This window comes from Pseudorasbora parva, chromosome 12 (assembly GCF_024679245.1).
Source record: "Pseudorasbora parva isolate DD20220531a chromosome 12, ASM2467924v1, whole genome shotgun sequence".
In the NCBI taxonomy this organism is placed as follows: domain Eukaryota; kingdom Metazoa; phylum Chordata; class Actinopteri; order Cypriniformes; family Gobionidae; genus Pseudorasbora; species Pseudorasbora parva.
In genome coordinates, this window is record NC_090183.1 from 16,227,968 (window position 1) to 16,250,304 (window position 22,337).

Genomic DNA, 22,337 nt, shown 5'->3' on the forward strand with positions numbered 1-22,337 from the left:
TTTCGCTCACCGGCCATCTTTGTAACACTCCTAGGCAGCTATTTTCCATCTAGGTAATGTCTGAATAAGAGCTGCAAGATATATAGTGTATAATAGGCTGCTGTCCCTTTAAGAGCTAATGCACGAATGTGATACACTGTCACATACGGATTTTCTTTCTCCATTGTTTATGTTTATGCAAGACATAACCCATTATGTTTACGTGAATACTCTCCCAAAAATTATTTTGCCATTTTAGTGTGTACGCGCTTAGGTGCGTATCCTAAGCCTATTTGCTTATCCGTGTTCGTCTCCAACTCGGCGTGCACACAGAAACGTCCCACAGTTTAGCAACAGTATGCATTTTACAAACATTTAGCTGATTTGGGTGTTAAGTTCGGGCTTTTAGGGAGGAACGAAAGCGCATCGCTGTAAATGAGTGGCAATATAATAGTTTCACCTCGATTATTTTCTTTTCATACTCGTTGGAAGCAAAAATCAATCAATTGAACAATGAATCGCACAACCCTAATTCAAGTTATCTGGCGTCTGGCGAAATTGTCTTCACATTGCTCTCTCTCTCTCTCTCTCTCTCTCTCTCTCTCTCTCTATATATATATATATATACATATATAAATATCGTGGAGCCCTAGCATGAATAAAAGTATGAATAAAAAAAATATATACATGTATTGCACAACCCTAATTCAAGTTATCTGGCGAAATTGTCTTCACATCGCTCTATATATATATATATATATAACGTAGCCCACACATCCAAAATGTCTGCAGCTTCGCTCTTGAACGCCAGCTGCGCTGTACAGTGGACGACGGAAGTGCCGCTCCGCTGTGGCATGCTAATAAACACAGATCTCACTTAAAGGCAGCTTTAATCAGAGATGCAATTTGTTCATTAGAAAATTACAAACAAGGCCACGGCGCTGACATGAGAGGGCACGATTAGTGCCGCTAATTACCTGATTCTTTCACTCCAACTGAGATGTGCAGAGGATGATCCCCCACCCCCACGCTAGCAAGCGTTTTTCTTTACTCTCTCACTACACACCCTTGTTTGTGACAAATTAAGGCCAAGTCAAACACTCTCTCCAACAGTGCAGAGGAGGGGGTCGTCTTCACATCACATTCTGCTTCTCAGTTTCCCCCCAACACACCACTTGTCGGGGAGGGCTGACGGGAAAGATGGGCCCATATGCAGATTGGTAGACTGCACTTCATTAGGCTCCTCTTAGCTTTTTTTTATCCAGACGTTTGACAGGGAAAAAGAAGGTGGAAGAGTGAGATGGTGTTAGGGGTTTTGGCTGTGGGGGGTGCATTGCGGAGAGAAAAATCCCTTCCCACTTCTTATCCTAATGATCTCATTTCAGCACACGGGAGAGCCTGGCTCTAATTGATGTCAAGTGCGTGCTTTCACTGTTAATCAAGAAGATGGCATCAAACGGGCTCTGCGCGAGTCTGAGTAGTGATCTGAAGCCCCTTCGTCCACAATACGCCGCTGTTGGACTCCAATTATACCAGCCCAGACGGCCGGCCAGACCCTACCTGTTTAATTGGGATAGCGCGGCCACTTCCAATGCTGTCTGCACGGCCATCCATCCCTTTCTTCTCCCTGTCTGGTTCGCTTCCCTTCCGAGACTGTGGGGGAGAAGACATAATTTTAGTCAAAGGCGAGCTACCTGCTAATTGAGCCTGACTTTAGACCAGATACAGTTTGGAGTGCAGGGCACACGCATGACTTCAAAAGTCAAGGGGGTGTGGGAGGGGTCAACTTGACCTTGACGTGACACCCCCACCCCCCTTTAAACTTTTGTTTAAATTTTATTCCTTTTTTCAGTGTTCTTTGATGAATAGAAAGTTCAAAAGAACAGCATTGATTTGAAACATTAAAGCATATTTGTTGAACAAAAGTATTAATTTCTTAAATTAAATAAATAAAAAAATATTGACCCCAAACTTTTGAATGAAAGTGTGCATAAAAAGAAATATATAAATAAAGCATCAAAATATCAATATATATTTATCAAATCAAAATGTATTTATGTACAATATTAATAGATTTTTTCTGTTGATGTTGTATTCACTTTGTAACAAATGCTATTAAATTGACTACTGTTGTTCTAATGTGGTAATGTAATTTGAATTATAAAGTTAATGCACTAATTCACTATTAAAATCATGCCTTTATGTCTACTGGGAGAGCAAGACTGACCGTAAAGAGGTTGGAGCGTCGTTTGGACTGTTTGCGGACGGGCGTTGGGGTGTTGGCAGTTTGGGGTACATCGATACGCAGTTCCTTCTGACTGGTACTGGGAGTGGAGGGCACGGAAGAGGAGTAATCGCTCAAACTGCCTCCACCATTACTGGTCTATAACACACACACAACACACACACAGTGCAAGAATCACTTAGCAAGAAAAGCAAGAAAATAATCTCATGTTACAAAGAAACACCATAGGCCTCCTTTTTTTCTGAGCTTTGCCTAAGCCTCTCTAAGCTTGGCTGCACATACACAGGCTCACTTGTACACTGCTAATGAGAAATCAATGAGGATTGAGCCATGCGGAAGAGGATTACTGTCTGCAGGCACAGGGGGTGAAAGCACAGATAAAGAATCAGGGAATTTTCCTTGGATAATTCAGAAGACGAGACTTGCGTCTTAGTTGAGTCTTAGTCTTAAATCTGAAGGGGTGTCAATATAATACAAACACAAAAGTTGTAACACAATTTGTATATATATATATATATATATATACAACCCCTAAATCCCTTAAAACAGACACACGCTGGGGATACACACGCACACACAAATATATATATATACATACATATATATATATATATATGTATGTGTATATGTATTGCGATATATACATTTGCAATATTTCGATAATTTTGATATATTGCGCAGCCCTATATATATATATATATATATATATATATATATATATATATATATATATGTGTGTGTGTGTGTGTGTGTGTGTGTGTGTGTGTGTGTGTGTGTGTGTGTATATATACATATACACACACACACACACATATATATTTATATATATATTTATATATATATATATATATATATATATATATATATATATATATATATATATATATATATATATAGGGCTGCGCAATATATCGAAATTATCGAAATATTGCAAATGTATATATCGCAATATGCATATCGCAACGGTATGCAATATCTAAATTATTTTAATAGGCTTCTTCAACATTTTGAAAAAGTGTACGTTTTAGGTCGAAGCTGCAACGTATATAGCAGAGAATAGTAGGGGTGTCAACAATAATCGATTCAGCGATGCATCGCGATGCGGGGCATGAACGATTCAGCATCGATGCGGCAAAGTGCCATAATCGATTATGTGCAATTCCCCTTTATTCCACAAGGTGGCAATGTCTGATACCCAATGATGAAGTGACGTTTCACTCATAGTTACCTCTGACAGAAAACGAAACAATAATTATAATCTGCAAAACTTGAAATGGGTTAGTGATTTACTTCAGAGAGCAAGTACTAAACACAATCATATGTTAGTGTCACTGTCTCTTGATGATGGATGTGGTCAAGAAGCTGTCAGTGATCAAAATATTGATTTTGAAGACATTGAAAATGAGTTTGGAGAATATGGTGGAGATCGCGAATATGAGAGAGAGGCTGAATATACTGGTAAACGAGCTCTGACGAGGTCATATGATGATGGTATTAAACATCTTCTCAAACTGAATCCTTCCAAGCTCCAAAAGGTAACGAAATAGGTTTTATTTTATTCTTCTGTAGCTGTTACTCTAAAATCAGGAGTTTTATATATTATCACGACAGGTAGAGGTCTATCCATGTTAAATATAGATCCGGGTCGCTAACGACCTGAATATGTAAGAATGTTTGGTGAAACAGTCATGCATTTAAGGGTTAATTGCATTTTATTTCATTTTATTTAATTACATTTTATTTTATTTAATAACTTTTATGTCAAAGATACAGGAGACACATAGCAGCCAATACAATCTGTTGTTTAATATCTGCTTGTATTGCCTCAAGACTGATGAAAAATTTGCTTTGTGTGCAGTAGAATTTTGAGGCATCACAATGCATCGTAGAATCGAATTGAATCGAATCGTTACCTGGTGAATCGTAATCGAATCGAATCGTGAAGGCAGTGCCAATGCACACCCCTAGAGAATAGACTGGGCCGACTACACGACTATTACTTATGTTACTTGCTTGATGCTAAAAAGAGTTATTAAACACAATAACTTGTGAAAAACAACAACTTGCAGTCTCGCTCTGTCTGACACACACACACCGAAACGTGCACAAGTCGCCTCGCTGAAAGCACGTGATCCCTTCAGTTCAGTTTCGTGTCTGCATTACATTTGCAATTACATTTTTTGTTTGTTTACATTGATTTTTAAATTATACTGTCAGATTTGATATAATCAAATCATTTACACCACTTCAAGAAATAATTTAACATGTGTTTTAAATTGAACAGGACCCAACCCAACAGGAGGGTTAAGTGTGTGAGACTCACCTGGCTGATATGCACCGCAGACACCGGCGCTGCGCAGACGGAGGAGTGGCTTGGAGAATTGGGTAGTGACTTACAAGGTCCGATTGAGAGTTGCTGCTTCTTTCGGGTTGCAACTATTTTTTGAGCCACTGAAATTACAAAGAAATTGATAAGGTCAGGGAGAATGTATGCATTATGGAGAAGGACCGACAGCAAGAGTGCAGAAAACACGACGCCAGTTCAGTCTGTAGTTAGACGTGTAAAGTGGTCTACTTCATTACCCTAAATGAGAGTGTGTGTGGAATCGCTAACCCAGGCCGCCCCTAATTCGCCCATCACTCTCCTCCACAGGCCAGCACTCGCCGCACACTCGAAGCCTCCAAGGCCCATTATTTCAACATTTCCCCTCCCTCGTCCATTTCTCTTTTCCCTCGATGCTCTGCCCGTGCCAGGAAAAGGGCGGTGTCAGTCAATCGCTCGCCTCTGTCCCTATCGATCGGTTGACGGCCCCTGTGGCAATCTGCGCTCGGCCCGCGGAGATATGTTCTACCGCTTCGTCATCTCGCGGCTAACGACATTGATCCCGTCGCGTGGAGAGAAGCTTACGGAGAAGAGCTCATTCTTTAACCCATAAATCCCCTAAAACAGACACACGCTGGGGATAGAAGCATGGAGAGTGGCTTTCAAATCTCTCTCAGAACTTAACAGTAACTCTTAAGTTGTGAACTTCAATGCTGTCAATGCAAAAGTGAAATTCTGATTAAACACTCCTCCAAACATAATAGTGATTAGATTCATTTTCCCTTGAGCCCCAAACATTCGCCCTCTAGCGTTCAGAAACTTCCTCAATCCTTTAAACCGAAGGGGCTCTCAGGAGGCAGGAGGGAGTTAACGGTCCAAGTGCCCAGAACTCAATTACTCCAGTTCCCAATAAATAGGGCCGGCTCTCATTCCGCTGTAAATGAAGTCATTGTTTTAATTGGACCTATTAAACGTCTGAGTTTTAATGATGATTCCGTCATAAACATTTACCTTCAGGTGAGAGATCACTGTCCAAGGGCAAACGGCATTCTACTCTGCTAAAAAATTCTCTCAACGCAGTACTCTCATGCTCTCTGTCCCATCTGCCGCTCCAACAGAAAAGCTGTGCAGCTGTGTTTATTTAGACTCGTCGTGACACGCTACCACGCTAATCGGCTAATTATAATCATAAACGAGCATCTCCTCTCATTTGAACAAACGAGAGGAAAGAGAAGAAGCAACAGTCCTATTGTGACACACTGTTACCGGTCGATGACAAATATTCACAATGACCAATGGAAAATTTGTTTTTTTTTTCAAATTTAAGTTACTTTGTTTCTCGAAATGTACTCTTCATGTTCATGTTGATTTCATATGGTTTGGGAAAAATTTTAATTTCCCAGAGTATGTCATGGCGGATGACCAAGCAGCCGTTGTGTACCCACCGAGAACAGCTTCATCTCTGCCAGTCCTTCGGGAATTTGCCGCTGGCTCTGTAGATAGTGTTTTAACATGAGGTATAATTAATTTTGGGTATATCACATTTTTGGTCTTATTCATCTATTACTTGTTTCAGAGCAAATCAATTTGGCTAAAGGCACAGCTTCATAATTTTGAATTTTTATTTCACTGAAATCCAGTAGGCAATTATAACTAGTGCTGCTTTTTTTATTTTGACTGAACTGTTTGCTTGTGTTTATGTCCTATTGTACAAACTTTTTATAATTTTATAATGGCTAATGTTGTTTATAATATTATAATATTGTTTATATTATAACATACCTTATTATATATAAATAACATGCTGTATTTGGTTGAGAAAGGGTGTGTTTGTGATTTCGATTTCAATGTCAGTGAAACTTAGCTACAATGTTACATTATTAGATTGCATGGCAGTGTAGACCGTCAATAGCAAAGACATTTATATTGAAAAAAAGTGAAACAAGAACATTGTTTTTACGTTAAACAAATCCTTAAGACGCAACTTACAAGTGCACTGACTAGCACTGTCATGGGAAATTCCCTTAACTGGACAAAGACCGTTCCTTAGGGGACATTAAAACTGATTTTGTGATGAATATAAGAATTATCTGAAGAATATCAGCTACATGAAGGTAATGTACTTCTTGCTTAGTCAACTTCTCTCTCATAATACTCTACTCTACATAATACAATAAGCTTCAATGAAGCAACTCCATGTTCCATCATTACTAGTTCTAAAGTGACGTTTAGAATTAGTAATGGAAGATTGGGCTCAACCGTCAAACTGTCAACTTGAGATAAGTAATTCTGCACAAAAGAGGGTTTTTAAAGATACTCCGATGTTGTTTCTTATTTATTTACACAGTTTTGATGTTGAACTGTTAACTGCAATATCACGCTTGTAGCCATGCGATATGGCTGAATATCAGCATGCTGTGATTACTTACAGCATTCTGCCTGAACCACAGCCGCATTGACATACAGCCACATCACACAGCTACTTGACTATTGTGCATTTATACAATGGTCTGTCTGAATACTCAATTCTGATTGGCTGGAAGGTGTGCAATAAAACCGTTAAATGCACAGGTAGTTCCAAGTCAGTCTAATCACTTTTCTATATTAATGCACTAGGATAACGCTAGGATAGCGCTACAACCAACCAGAGCAACGAAGGTGAAGCAGAGCTCGTTGATAGATTAAACATTCGCCGTATCTGGTCGGCAAAACTCTGAACACATCTTCCCTTCTTAAGAATGACTTCAGTGCCGTTCTTTGTTCTTTTCTCAGAGAAAAGCTTAACTCCAAGTCTTCCAGAGTCACGGTCAAAGCTGATTCGAAAGACCGTCGCCGTTCCCCAGTTTCTGAGTTTACTAGAAGCACGCAAACGCAACTCGGCCGTCATCATGAAGGCCCCGCCCGCCGACTCTATACACGATGTGATTGGCCCGACAAGAGTTAGGCGAATACAGCTCAGAAGGGTATTGAGAGTTGCTAGACGACACTCGCGGGCAGATTAAATTTGCTGCCGCTAGGGTGTGTCTACATTTCTAGGCTAGTTTTGTTTACTTTTTTGGTGTAAAAACGCTGTTCATTTTGTTTTTTTACTCTTATATCTTTCAATGAATTCATCTTTCAATGAATTTTTATTCTTTCAAAATTAAATTTTGAGGATGGAGTTGTATAAATCTGATTTTTTATTTATTTATTATTAATGCCCCTCAAAAAATATACAACATTTAATTTAGACATTAAAAACATGTTCATTATTGAAATAGTCTATTCAAGTCATTGTGTTTATGAGTAACATTTATAGACCGATAGGAATTTAAATGAATAGATTTGTACAAAAAAGAGCATTATATCAGTGACCCTTGTGTTAATAGCAATGCTGCTCACAAACCCGCAGAGGCCATGAAAACACTTAGTGAGTAACACTGTCATCACCCAGAATCTTCTAGAGAGCTTTATAATGACCATTCATAATAAGTCAAGCCATTTAAGTATTATTGGACAATAGCACTGCAGGAGCATGGAGGTGGTGAGAGATATATGTCCACAGATCCCTCTCCAGACACCCCTGCTGTATTTTACTTTAAGTGTTAAGAGCAGTTATGATAAGACTGGGTTAAATATTTAAACTGCACAGCTAATACAATTTAACTTTGACTATCAATCTTGGCTCCCCTGTGAGAGGCAGCCATTTATCCTGCCGGAAACATTTTCCGTTTGATCAGATTTATGGCACGTTGGCATGAACACCGGCGACAGAAGCAGAAGCATAGCCATCATAGAGAAGGACCATTCACTCCACTGGAGCTTCTCTTTTGTTTAGATTTTAGAGGATTGCGGCTTTCATTAAAGCCACTAAGAATACTCTCATCTATATTAATGACAATTATCAGTAGTTATGTTTACATTTGCACAATTATAAAACACTGCTATTGCAAATCCTGTTATAATATATTTCTGCAACTGGGACAAAGTGCACATCAATAGCCAGGTTTCCATACATGTATAATTATACAAAATAGTTTGTTTTGGGACATCTGGAATATCTGAATAAAAAATTATAACTGGAAACAGTAAGCAGACATGATCATAAACTTCAAAGGAAACACTTTACCAAATAAATTCAATTTATAGAATATAAAAGGCCTAATGAATTTTAATTTAAGAAAAAATATATATAATCGGACAATTATCAGTAATTTACAGTAGGTAGTAGGGCTGTCAATGAATATTCTAAATTCAAATATGTATTCAAATAGTTTAAAAAAAAAAAAGATTTTCGAAGGTGAAAATTAATATTTGAATAAAAAAATAAAAAAGTGGGGGGAAAACGTGGGGGGGGGGGGGGTGGACACATACAGAGTCATTTGAATTATGCTCGGTTAACACACCTCTTGTGCAGTAGAAAATACAGCGCAGACTCCCCAGACCAATGTTCAATCTTAAATTGAGCTTGATCTGATGATAGCCAGACAAGTAAAACAGAGCTCTGCACATAACATGCAGTGTTCATAAGTTAAGAAATTGTCGATCGCTTTTTATTCAATCGTATCCTTGCATTAGTTAAAACGTGAGAACATTACATTTTATTCTTATGTTTTGAAAAAAAAAAGAAGAAAAAAAGTAAAAGGTAGCCAAAATTAACAGTGTAATTAAAACATGAGGACATTTTATTTGGCTAACTCGTCCCAAAGTTTCAAGTAAAGCAATGATTAATAAAACATGCTCGTGTGTTAAAAACTTTTTTTCCGTCATGTCATGCGTGGTTCTCATATCAAATTTTTAAACATAGGCCTGCCTACACAAAGTATGGGGAAAGTTCAAGTGAATTATTATTGGAGGTTTGCATACAGAGTTAAATGTTTGTGTAGCCTGTGAGATTTGATGTAAAATGAAAAAGACTTAATGCAGCTTTGGTTTATAATTCAGAACAGTTTAAAAAATACACTGCAGTTATTTTTATAGATAATTATTTTATGTTGGTTTCCCCCCATGAAACAAACTGTGGTATTATCAAAAATGATGCCGTTTTCTACAAAATAGAGTGTGATTACTTATAAGGATTTGAACACAGAGCCTTTTTTTAATTTTTGAGCTTAATATATAACTTCAATTTATTTCCTAAGATTTTTTTTGTGACGTTTCTGTTCTCTCAAACACGAAATGGAGTGGTTGGATTTTTTTTTCTTTGCAATATTCAGATTATTTGGCAGAAATTACATTTGCAAAATTTCTGTTAATTTTTACAATCAGAAAATCAACAATATGTACTATTAATTTGACCTAAACAATTTATTGTTAATAAACATTTTCGATATCTCGAACAGCTTCACAGTCTTTTCAAGCATATGGTATCATTATTTCTGTCTTACAATAATTCATATTAAATCCCAGAAGTGCTGGAATAAAAGTTTAAAATTCAGATATTAACACTAAAGCCTATGGTAGTGATCAAAATAGAGTAAAATCATAAGTGACTGACTGTTAAAACATTTCTTTGTCAATAAATCATTCATTCATTCAAATTCAAGAAACAGTTCGAATCCTGAGAGAATTGTGCTCTCCTTTAAAAAACAAAAAAATGTGATTCTCAATTTATCCAGAATTGTGCTGTTCTACTACTTATCCACTGCCATTACATTGCTCTAATTTATTGGCCATGTTCCTGTGTTTATTTATCCACTCAATTACACTACCTTGAGGTCAACCGATCAGAGAACCCTGCTGAACAAAGACCTGGACCTCCGACTCCGCAACACCGGTTCTGACCTCTCTTCTAAACGCTGAGCTGATGCAACAGACTGACCTTTATCCTCGACCCCCAGAGAGAAATGAACAAAGAGAAAAGGAGACTGCAATGTGCAAAGGAAGAATGGACAGAGCAGGTAAGTCGGACTAAATAAAGACATGTACGTTTATTAGGCTGCTGTCAGAGCGGTTCGCAGCAGTATGCTATAAATATTAGCTAATGAGCTGGAGGAGAGCGGGGCAGATGAACCACCCACTAGGAATCTTGTATAAGGTCAAAGAGCTCCTGCACTTACTGTTCAGTAATTAGACCTACTATACAAGACAAAATACACACTCGAGTAAACAAACTCGCATCCACACAAAACCCAACTGTTTACATGCCGCATGCAGGGAATAAAAGCCACAGGTGTAATGCTGATAGTTATGACACGCTGACAGCTTTTTTCATTCTGAATCAATCACACATGTACACAGTCAAACTGATCTGATTGGACAGCCGTGAGTCCTGAGTCCTCGTGTAGTGTTTTTTCTTCCCAAATGAAGACTTTTCTGACTGTGATAAAATCCGCTAAATATGACAAAAATTATATATTTCATATACTTCAGAAAGAACAACGCAAATGTCCTACTGGGCCATTACAAGATTTAGTTTTTAAAAAAAAAATACAATATTACAGTGGGTCTGTAAAGTAAATGTAGTAAATACTTGTTTGTTCATTAAATGAATATCAATGCAGTTATTCAATAATTAATCATCAAAACCGCACAAATTGATCAGCCAATCTGAAATATATTGCTTTTCTGCAGTTACAGTGGCTTGCTATCCAATCAAGCAAGATTACAAAACAAAAAGTATCACCACTTTTGACATATACCTAAAATTACTTTACATTAAAGTATCATGGACTAACAATTAACTACATTTTTATAGCATTTATTAATCTGCACTTCTGTTCAAATTTTTTTTTAATTAATACTTTTATTTAACAAAGACACAATAAATTTGATCAAAAGTAACAAAAATATTATATTTACAATAAATAATGTTCTTTTAACTTTTTATCAAGGAATTCTAGAAGAAGAAAAAAAATATGTTTCCACAAAAATATTATAAAAATGTATAAAAATAAATGTTACTTGAACAGCAAATAAGCATATCAGGATGATTTCTGAAGGATCATGTGACACTGAAGATCCTGTAATGATGCTGAAAATACAGTTTTGCGATCACAGGAATAAATTACATTTTAAAACAAATTAAAGTAGAAAAAAAGTAATTTTAAATTGTAATAATATTTCAAAATATTACAGTTCTGCTGTAAATTAATGTACGCCCAGTGATCATAAGAGACTTCTTACAAAAACATAAAACACCTTTTTGATCCTGAATTTGATCCCTTTTTGATTTCTGAATGTCAGAATGGGGAAAAGGTGATTTAAGCAATTTTGAGCGTGGCATGGTTGTTGGTGCCAGACGGGTCGGTCTGAGTATTTCACAATCTGCTGTTACTGGGATTTTCACACACAACTATTTCTAGGGTATACAAAGAATGGTGTGAAAAGGGAAAAACATCCAGTATGCGGCAGTCCTGTGGGTGAAAATGCCTTGTTGATGCTATAGGCAAAGAATGGGCTGACTGATTCAAGCTGATATAAGAGCAACTTTGACTGAAATAACCACTCGTTACATGCAAAAGCATTTGTGGAGGTATGCAGAAAAGCATTTGTGAAGAAACAACACACACAACCTTTAGATGGGCTACAACAGCAGAAGACCCCACCGGGTACCACTCATCTCCACTACAAATAGGAAAAAGAGCAACAATTTGCACGAGCTCACCAAAATTGGACAGTTGAAGACTGGAAAAATCTGTCTTTCCAGTCAGATCATCTGATGGCTTCTTCCAGCAGGATAATGCACCATGTCACAAAGCTCGAATCATTTCAAATTGGTTTCTTGAACATGACAATGAGTTCACTGTACTAAAATGGCCCCCACAGTCACCAGATCTCAACCCAATAGAGCATCTTTGGGAAGTGGTGGAACGGGAGCTTCGTGCCCTGGATTTGCATCCCACAAATCTCTATCAACTGCAAGATGCTATCCTATCAATAAGGGCCAACATTTCTAGAGAATGCTTTCAGCACCTTGTTGAATCAATGCCACGTAGAATTAAGGCTGTTTTGAAGGCAAAGGGGGGTCAAACACAGTATTATTATGTTGTTCCTAATAATCCTTTAGGTGAGTGTAGAGTGGTTTTAGGACATATTACAGGTCTTAAGGTGAACAATTGATCCATGCAAGTTAATACACAGGAAAAAAAAAAGTTTGTCGCTGTAATCTTTAATCAAAATCTGAGAAGTAACTTCCGGTCTGGAAATGGCATTCCTTCTCAGCTGATGTCAGTTTGACTGCTTGCGGTTTAAAGGTCCCGTTCTTCGCGACTCCATCTTTCAAACTTTAGTTAGTGTGAAATGTTGCTGTTAGAGCATAAATAATACCTGTAAAATGATAAAGCTCAAAGTTCAATGCCAAGCGAGATATTTTATTTAACAGAAGTTCCCTTTCAAAGCCTACAGCGAACGGCCGGTTTGGACTACACCCCTGCACTTCCTTCAGGAATGACATCACTAGAACCGTTTGTTGACTAACCCTCCGCCCACAAGAACATGCAAAATAGGGGGCGTGGTCTTGTTGCTCTCCCACGTGGAGAAGAGTGCGCATTCAGTGCTTGCATCTCCCCGCTATGGTAAGAGGCGGGACCTTTCCGGGCAAAGTGCGCTAAGCTGCTGTCCAATCACAACACGGGAAGCGCTGGCCCAATCAGAACTCGTTACGTGTTTCTGAAGGAGGGACTTTGTAGAACAAGGAAATCATCAGGCCGTTTTTAGGACAGGAAACATCGCTGTACAGATAAGTAAATTGTGTGAAAAATACTTTGTTTTTTTACACGCGAAACATGAACTCATGTTATATTGCACACTGTAAACATTATCAAAGCTTCGAAAACACGCGAAGAATGGGAACTTTAAAATGCGTAACCACTCCCCTCCAACCGTAAGTCTGCTATGAGCAAGAGATGGAGAGGAGGAGAGCTGAGGTAAAACCCTGTCCTCTATTCAATACTCCGTTTCACTTGGAAATACGTCACGGCACTGAAGAAAACTCACTTGCTACTTCCGGTTCACTGGGACTTTAAAGAGCATGTATGAAAAATAAGTACTCAAATATACAGTTGAAACTATAATGATATTTTGGAAGTATACGGCCATATTTACTAAACAGGGCAAATTAGCGCGAGATCCATAAAAGCACCAATGTGAGTTGTAAGTTATGTTCATGATCTACAGACATGCAAATTAAAAGAACATTGACGCAGCGGATCATTTCCATAATGACCTGCACAATCTACCAGTTAGCGTCTGGTTTAAGAAATGCTTTTTTGGGCAGTACATAATAGGGCAAATACCAGTAAATTTATTAGCGCAAATATAGTTGATATGATATAGTATTAACAAATATTTCACAAAAACCCACGTGCCACCATGGTCCTTACCAATTTTAAAAACAAAGTGACATCCATGGTGTCAATTATAAAACAGCAACAACCTCACTAATAACTCTAGTACAAAATATATTACATTAACAACAAAGTAACGGTCAAACCACAGGGGAACAATGAAAGAGATTAAGATATAAATAGGGAGAATGAAAAAGAGAGAGGAAGTGCACAGCAGACCTCGTTAGCTGTTAGCGTACGCTAACAAAGCTCTACATCCTCACTCTGACAATGTGACAAGCCAGCGAGAACTAGGGGAGGGGGGGGGGGGTAATTAGGATAATTAAATTAGCACGCTGATGGACGCAGGCTGGGGAGCTGTCAGGACCCCTCACCTCTACCGAAGTACCACTGACAAACACACACACGCACTCTGCAGGCGTGGAAATACACACGCACCCACGTCCACATGCGCGCTCAGAGCCGTGGTTTATATTCAAACAGTGGGCACATATAGGAAAGCACACACACATACACACACACACAAACACACACAAACACAAAAAAAACGTGATCTATTCGGGTAGACTCTGAGCTGACCCTGACCAAATAAATTGCCTCACTTTATTGCACTGGCCATCTCGTAAACACTTTGTTACATAAATCTAATGCAGATAACTACAGCACCAATTATTTTTAATGGTTAATGTTCTTGTTATTTGCGTGTTGGCATCTCTATGATTCTGGGAATGCAATGCAACTCGCTCGCCTGCATTACTTGATTTATGGCAATTCAGGTCATTATATTACTGCATGCTCAACCAAAGACAATTATCATTTATTAGAGGCAAAAGGCCATGAGGAGCTGAAGCCCTGCTCTTAAACATGAGCAAACTTGTATATATAGACTTTTGTCCCATTAGGAATTATGAATTTGAGTGAGTAATAATTGATTGTGACAGAAAGTAACCCAGGGTGATCAAACATGCATAAAACTGTGGTGCAAATCAATGGGCATGATGCTGAAAATATATATATTTTCCTGATAAACTGCACTTTCATTAATACTCTGCTGAATCTTTTCCATTAATCGAGAAAACGAACAAAGCAGAACTGCTTCAAGAAAAATGAACCTGCTACGATAGTGCATCACAATATTTATTTTGTGTTGTAAAACACAATTATAATAATAATAGGCACACTTTTGACAAAACAGCTATCTTGTTAAATTATATTAAACTACATTACAAAACATATTAAATTGTATTTTATCAAAGTCAAAAAGGATTATTTTCTTTCTCTCATTAAAACAAAAAAGTGCTAGAATGACACACACAACAACAAAAAAACATTGTTCCAGTGTAATATGATTAAGGAGCCAAACGGACTTAAGTTCCATCCATACTGTTTCTAATTTGCGATGATCAACTTTAATATCAACTGTCCTTATCCAGTTCTCTCACAGAATCATACAGAGCCTGCAAATCTGCAGCGAGTCAATGGTTAAAACTCAAAACAAATTATGACAAATTATTTTCACATGAGTAGTAATGACAAAAATAGGTCCAAATCAGGCAAACAAAATGGCATGAGTGGACGTACACGCACACACACACACACACCTCTGGGTAGTTGCTATGCTATCAATGCAACACAAAACATTAAAATAATCATTTTGGTACTCATCAATAAATTCCACTACACTGGATAATTAGAATGCATGATTAATTGAGGATAATGAAATGAGAGATGCGAAGAGACAGCGTCAGTAATGATCAGGAATTTAGCCTTTTCTTGCTCTCATTTAGTGCTGCTGATGAGCTTGGCCATCATACAGACATGCAGCCACTCTTTTTACACACACAGTTAAATTACAGCAGTCTCGGCTGCGGCCAACAGTGTAATAATTAAGAAGATAATAGCTGAGCGTTTAGAGTGTAAATCTCCCTCCTGGACGGAGCACTGAACGGTTCCGCCTGCCCAACCCCTCCGAGGAGATGCGTGCATCTGCCGCCCGGACACACACAGATCTGCATGTGCAAATACACAAAACCCACGTAAAGCTGCATGCAAACAACACACACATGCACAAATGTGTCCAGATGCAAATATACAAAGACAAGAGGGTTACTTAGAAAAACACAAACATCAAAACAACAAACATTCACTGAATATCAATATGGAAGAGGACTTCAGGGAAAGGTTAGGAAAAGTGCTGGTTTTAATTAATGGTTTTATTGGATTTCCATTTTATTACTCAATACTCTCTCATGTTTCCTCAGGTCTACACAATGGATGTTTGTATCTGACAAGATCAACTTTGTTAGCGCTGTTTCCAATGGCCTCCATCACCATCACAACCCATCATTGCATCTCAGACCAAGACTATCCACAGCAGTCATCTACATCTCCAAGCTCTAAACCAGGTCCAAAAAAATGTCTTCTTTCTTATTCCTCGGTGGGGACCGAAGAACCAGTTACATTCTAACAACTTAAAGGAATAGTGGAACAATTGCTTCCATAGTAGGAAAAAAAATACTATGGAAGTCAATGGCTCCAGTTAACTGTTTTGTTACTGACATTCTTCAAAATATCTTCCCTTGTTATCAGCTGAAGAAAGAAAGTCCTACAGGTTTGAAACAACTTGAGTGTGAGTAAAAGATGACAGAATTTTCATTTTAAAGTAAACTATCCCTTTAAAGAAATACCTTAAAGGTTAACTACTGACGAGTAACACTCACACAGAAGTGTTCATAAATGTATGTAATGCAAGTTTGATAAAAACAAACTCTGGTGCGATTGATCTGTTAGTGCAGTTCATCTGAAGAAGTGAGAACGCTTAGCCTAGAAATCTAGACGCACCCTAGCGGCAGCAAATTTAATTTGCCCGCAAGTGTGGTCTAGCAACTCTCAATTCCTATCTGAGCTGTATTCCTCAGAATCTGGACGACCCAATCACATCGTGTAGGTAGGCTATAGAGTCGGCGGGCGGGGCCATAATGACGACGGCCGAGTTGCGTTTGTGTGCTTCTAGTAACACAGTCTTCTAGTAAACTCAGAAACTGGCGAACGGCGGCGGTCTTTCCAATCAGCTCTGCCCGCGCCTCCGGAAGACTTGGAGTTAAGCTTTCCTCTGAGAAAAGAACAAAGAGCGGCACTGAAGTCATTCTTAAAAAGGGAAGATGTGTTCGGAGTTTAGCCGACCAGATACGGTGAATGTTTAATCAGTCAGCGAGCTCCCCTTCACCGTCGTTGCTCCGGTTGGTGTAGCGCTATCCTATCGCGTGCAGAGGGAGTTTGAAAGACAACCGTTTATCCCGCCCCTCGGACTGAGCCGTGTCTATGGTGAGTTTCCAGACCAAACATCTTGATGTGGGTCTGGCTTGTCAGGCTAGAGAACGCTGGCATCCGAACCCAAGCGGACGGAGACAACTAAAAAGGTGGGTTTCGGTCGGCAAAATTAACTCTGGTGCGGTTCAACTGAAATATAAATCAACAGGAAACAAATACGTCTAAATGAACCAAAAAGATTTGATGTCACAAGATGTGAGAGTGCTCAAGTATACATGTTTGTAAAGAGATATGTTGCCCATTACAGTTCTGTAAGTTCTGTCACAAAATGTAAATATATGTGACCCATGCTGGCAAAATGAGACACAATAAGCACATTTTCTTATTGTTGTTTTCTCTATTTAAAAAACCTTTACAGCAACCATACCTTAAAACCCTGGTAATAACATCAAATTTGACACACACCAACCCCCCCACACCCCCACACCCCCCATAATTGTTTGATTAACATTTATTTATTAACATTTTATTTAAAAGATAGCCTATATATTATATTTAGACCAGTATTAGGCAAGTTACTTTAAAAAAGTAACTAATTACTAGTTTTTAATTACATCTTAATTAGATTACTCAACAAATTACTCTCTAAAAAAAAGTATTTAATTACTTATTACTTTCTAAATCCTACATTAACCTCGACTAGTTAAGTAATTTAAGGATAGACATGAAACGGCTTAGCCTAGAAATCTAGACGCACCCTAGCGGCAGCAAATTTAATCTGCCCGCAAGTGTCGTCTAGGACAGCCTTTCTCAAAGTGGGTGCCGCGGCACACTGGGGTGCCCCCTGACTGTGTCAGGGGTGCCGCCAAAAAATTACGTAGGCTAAAAAAAAAAAAATCTGAAATTTCATATATAAAATATATTTGAATTTATATAAATACATTCTTCTTCTTTGTATCCCTTTCGCACATACGATCACACATTCACACATGTGATCAGAACGGTCAGTGCATCACGTTCATTCAAATGTAAATTCAAATGTGCTTTCGCGTTGGCTTGCACTGAGCCAGAGACAGGCGTGCTCAGAGCTGTCATATATCACAACTTTTCAGTGTTTTCAGCCACATAATGTTTAGTTTGGGTTTCATACATATACGTACTAAAAAAACAATATATTTAGAGTTTGTAAAATACACAATGATGAAAAATGAAGAGGCAATAATAATCCTTTCCATTATAATTAGTTTTATTCATATCAGATACACATTGTGTCAGTAACTTTAAAGTTGACTCTATTCTTCTGCCAGTTCACCTGCCACTTACTTTTATGTATTTTGGGAGAAGTGGATGAATTCACGTCTTCTAAATCCAACAGATCCGATTTTCTGAACTGCGCCTGCGGCGGTGATGGCGGCGCCCATCGTGCATACAGCTCAACTAACGCGATCGTTAAGGTGTTTAAACAACAAAACACTTCCACTTGTATATATTTGACAATCGGAATATCAGATATTGTATGCCATATCTAACAAATTTGTGAATATTTTGAATAAAAAAGGAAAAATGACATAAAAGCAGATCATCATTCATTCCGCTCTGTTGTTGCTGCGGTGTGTCACATGACAAGCAATGACGCGTCACCATGGAAACCATAAAGTGACACATTAATAACGGTCGCTTTGAAAAACTCACGCTGGGGGGTCAGCCAGAAAGTTTTACATTTGCGTGTGAAAGGGTTAAACATATGAGCGGATTAATAAAATTGTAAATTAATTTTAGATAAATATATATATATATATATAAAATTAACCATAAAAATCCGTCTCACATCAGTAACTGTCATGACGTTCTCACCGGGGTCGCGTGACTGTGCAGTTGGCTACATTGTTTTATAATTTAACCGCGAAAATACATTTGATTTCACAAAGAGCAAGAAACAAGCAACAGCAGCATGGATCGTTTTTTAAAAAGAAAAGCCCCACAAGAACCGGACAGTTTTTACTTTGAAATGGAGTATTATGCTCTGTTCATTACTGTCCGGTCTAAATAAACAGGACATTTGCATTTAAATTTGGGTTATGCAGTGTTTTTAAAATATATTTTAAACTGGGGTACCTTGAAACTTTATGCACTTTTGAAAGATGCCCTGACTGAAAAAAGTTTGAGAAAGGCTGGTCTAGGAACTCTCAATACCCTTCTGAGCTGTATTCCTCACAATCTGGACGGGCCAATCACATCGTGTATAGAGTCGGCGGGCGGGGCCATAATGACGACGGCCGAGTTGCGTTTGTGTGCTTCTAGTAAACAGAGAAACTGGCGAACGGTGGCGGTCTTTCGAATCAGCTTTGACTGCGATTCTGGAAGACTTGGAGTTAAGCTTTTCTCTGAGAAAAGAACGGCACTGAAGTCATTCTTAAAAAGGGAAGATGTGTTCGGAGTTTAGTCGACCGGATTTGGTTAATGTTTAATTTATCAATGAGCTCTGTTTTACCTTCGTTGCTCTGGTTGGTGAAGCGCTATCCTATCGCGTGCAGAGGGGGTTTGAAATCGTTTATCCCGCCCCTCGGATTGAGCCCTGTCTATGGTGAGTTTCCAGACCAAACATCTTGATGTGGGTCTGGTTTGTCAGGCTAGAAACGGCTCTTAATTCATTCAAATAAATAATATAAAACTACATCAATTATTCTTATTAACTGACCAAAGTATTACAAATGTGAGGATAAATAAAAACAAGAATTTTAAAGTTAGATGTTAAATGTTGACATTAATTCCATTATTGTATTAGATATAATTGTTCTACCGTCTATATACAGCATTTATTTCAATTACATCATAAGTAACTAATTAAATTCCCCTACTTTAACTTAAAAGAGTAATCCCTTACTTTACTTTTTAAAGGTATAACCTTTCAGTAACTAATACTTAGTAACTAGTTATACCCAACACTGATTCAGACCTACTGTACCGCAAGGATAAAGTAACACATTAGACGTTTTCCCCAACAGTTAACCGTTCATTTAAGACAACATATACATAATGAGTACATCAGAGGGACAGCACATGTGAGATGTTCTGGAGACAAAGTTAGAGAGGCCAGGTTGAGATGGTTTGGACATGTTCAGAGGAGAGAGATGGTAAAAGGATGCTGAGGTTAGAGCTGCCAGGCAGGAGGTCAAGAAAAAGACCAAAGTGGAGGTTTATGGATGTAGTGAAGGAGGACATGAAGGTAATTGGATCTGAGAGAATCTACATATATATATATATATATATATATATATATATATATATATATATATATATATATATATATATATATATATATATATATATATAAACTCACATTTGCATTATAACTTTATGGTACTAGCAGTTTGCATAATATGCACTGAAAAACACTTTAAAGCTATTTCAGTAACAAAGCACTTGCCAGGAACATACATAAATGTCTAGTAAAAAATCCCAGCATGATAATAAATGTATTATAAATTGCATATCAAGTCTGTCAAAAAAAAACTATAAACAGAATTTCAATTTTCCAAAAAGGAAAAACCATAAGCACATCCACTGTATTTTCAAAGAGAAAAAAAATCTTCTAAAATGAGCCTCATTTCTTAACATCTTGCGCCCCCTAGTGGAGCACAGATCTCAAAGCTTGCTGACAACTTTGTCCTCACTTCTCAACCGTTTACTGAGCAAGTAAACAAAACAACATCCAAAACGTTTAACGAAGCACTTAAATCGTGCTTTTCTCAAAGTGCCCACAGAACAACACTGCTATCTCTATACCACACAGAACCACGCAAGACGAGATGCACCATTTAGTTTGTAATTAAGAGACGATTAAGCCAGATTGAGCCAGCTATTCAAAAGCAAAGTCACCTTGCCCCCTCTGCCTCCATTTTCTTATGGTATAACCTACGTAATGTGAAAGTAACGGTTACCCAAGCATGCGCTGTTACAACTGGTGCTGCGATGAATCTGATCAGAGGTGACATACAATTAAGACTTTAAACCACCATTGATGACCTTGTGTTGGTTTAGGTGTTTAAACATTCATTTGACAATTGTGGCAGTAAATTAAACACTTTTTTTTACAGCAAAAACCTAAAGCTTGCATAACTTATTTAAGACCAGGTATGAAGAGTCTCACCATCCTGGAAGACGCGCTCCACGTTGAGGCCGTAGGTAGCACAGGTCTCGTAATAGGTGCACCTCTTCAGGTCGTTGGACAGTTTGCGAGCACGCGTGTCGTCGATGACACGAGGGTTAGCTGCACTGATTGCATCTGTGAACAGATAAGATTAGAAAAACACATTTAAATTAAACAGGTGAAAATAATGTTTTGAGAAAATCCTTACATCAAATGTGAGATGCGTCAAATTATCTTGTGGACAATCTTGTAATTAATTTGATCTTGTAATTAAGAAAAAAGGAAATAAGAGAACAAGTAGATGAGTTGTAGCTCCATTGATTATAGTGTGGCACCCCCTAGTGTTCATTTACTGAAAACACGAACAGTGTGAAGCGTATGGTTATTATTATCATGTATTACTTAATCTCCTAAAAATGTATATTTGTGTTTAAAAGATTAGGGTCAGTAAGACTTTAATACGTTGGGAAATTAATATTTCTATTCTGCAATTGATCAAACTTGGCCGTAAAAACATATTTATAATGTTACAGATATTTCTATTTTAATACATGCCATTTATAACCCTGAATATATATATATATATATATATATATATATATATATATATATATATATATATATATATATATATATATATATATATATATATATATATTAAATCCATTAAGCAATAGAATAATATATTAATATAAATTTGCATCATTAATAATATTAAATGTTTTGTGAAGGATCATATGACACTGAAGAGGACCACTGGAGGGCCACTGTGAGAATGCATTCAAAAGTGATTTCAATACAATTACTTAACTATATAACTTTGAGAGAATGTAAATCAGCCTATTTTCTGAATGTTTTCAAAAATGTCTTAAATATACTTTCATAAAACCTGCAGAAACTCTGGTAATATTATTACAATTTAATATATATATATTTTTTATTTGAAGATATTTTAATACAGTATCCTGTGATTTAGGGATGAAAGTATATAACGTATTCTACGATATGTATATGTGTGTATATATATATATATATATATATATATATTATTATTATTATTTGAAATTATAAATTATAATTATTATTATTATTTTTTCTCCAATC

General features: G+C 37.4%; 1 protein-coding gene across 4 annotated transcripts in view; it reads right to left on the reverse strand.

The window, feature by feature from the left end:
* agap1 (ArfGAP with GTPase domain, ankyrin repeat and PH domain 1) overlaps positions 1 to 22,337 on the reverse strand; it is a 257,610-nt gene that overhangs the window by 82,805 nt on the left and 152,468 nt on the right. For all 4 annotated transcript variants that reach the window (XM_067459347.1, XM_067459346.1, XM_067459345.1 and 1 more), the window contains 4 exons: positions 21,234 to 21,368; positions 4,548 to 4,675; positions 2,207 to 2,362; positions 1,540 to 1,632 (listed from right to left, as the gene is read on the reverse strand). In XM_067459347.1, coding sequence (XP_067315448.1) covers positions 1,540 to 1,632; positions 2,207 to 2,362; positions 4,548 to 4,675; positions 21,234 to 21,368 — 512 coding nt within the window. The remainder of the gene's footprint in view (positions 1 to 1,539; positions 1,633 to 2,206; positions 2,363 to 4,547; positions 4,676 to 21,233; positions 21,369 to 22,337) is intronic.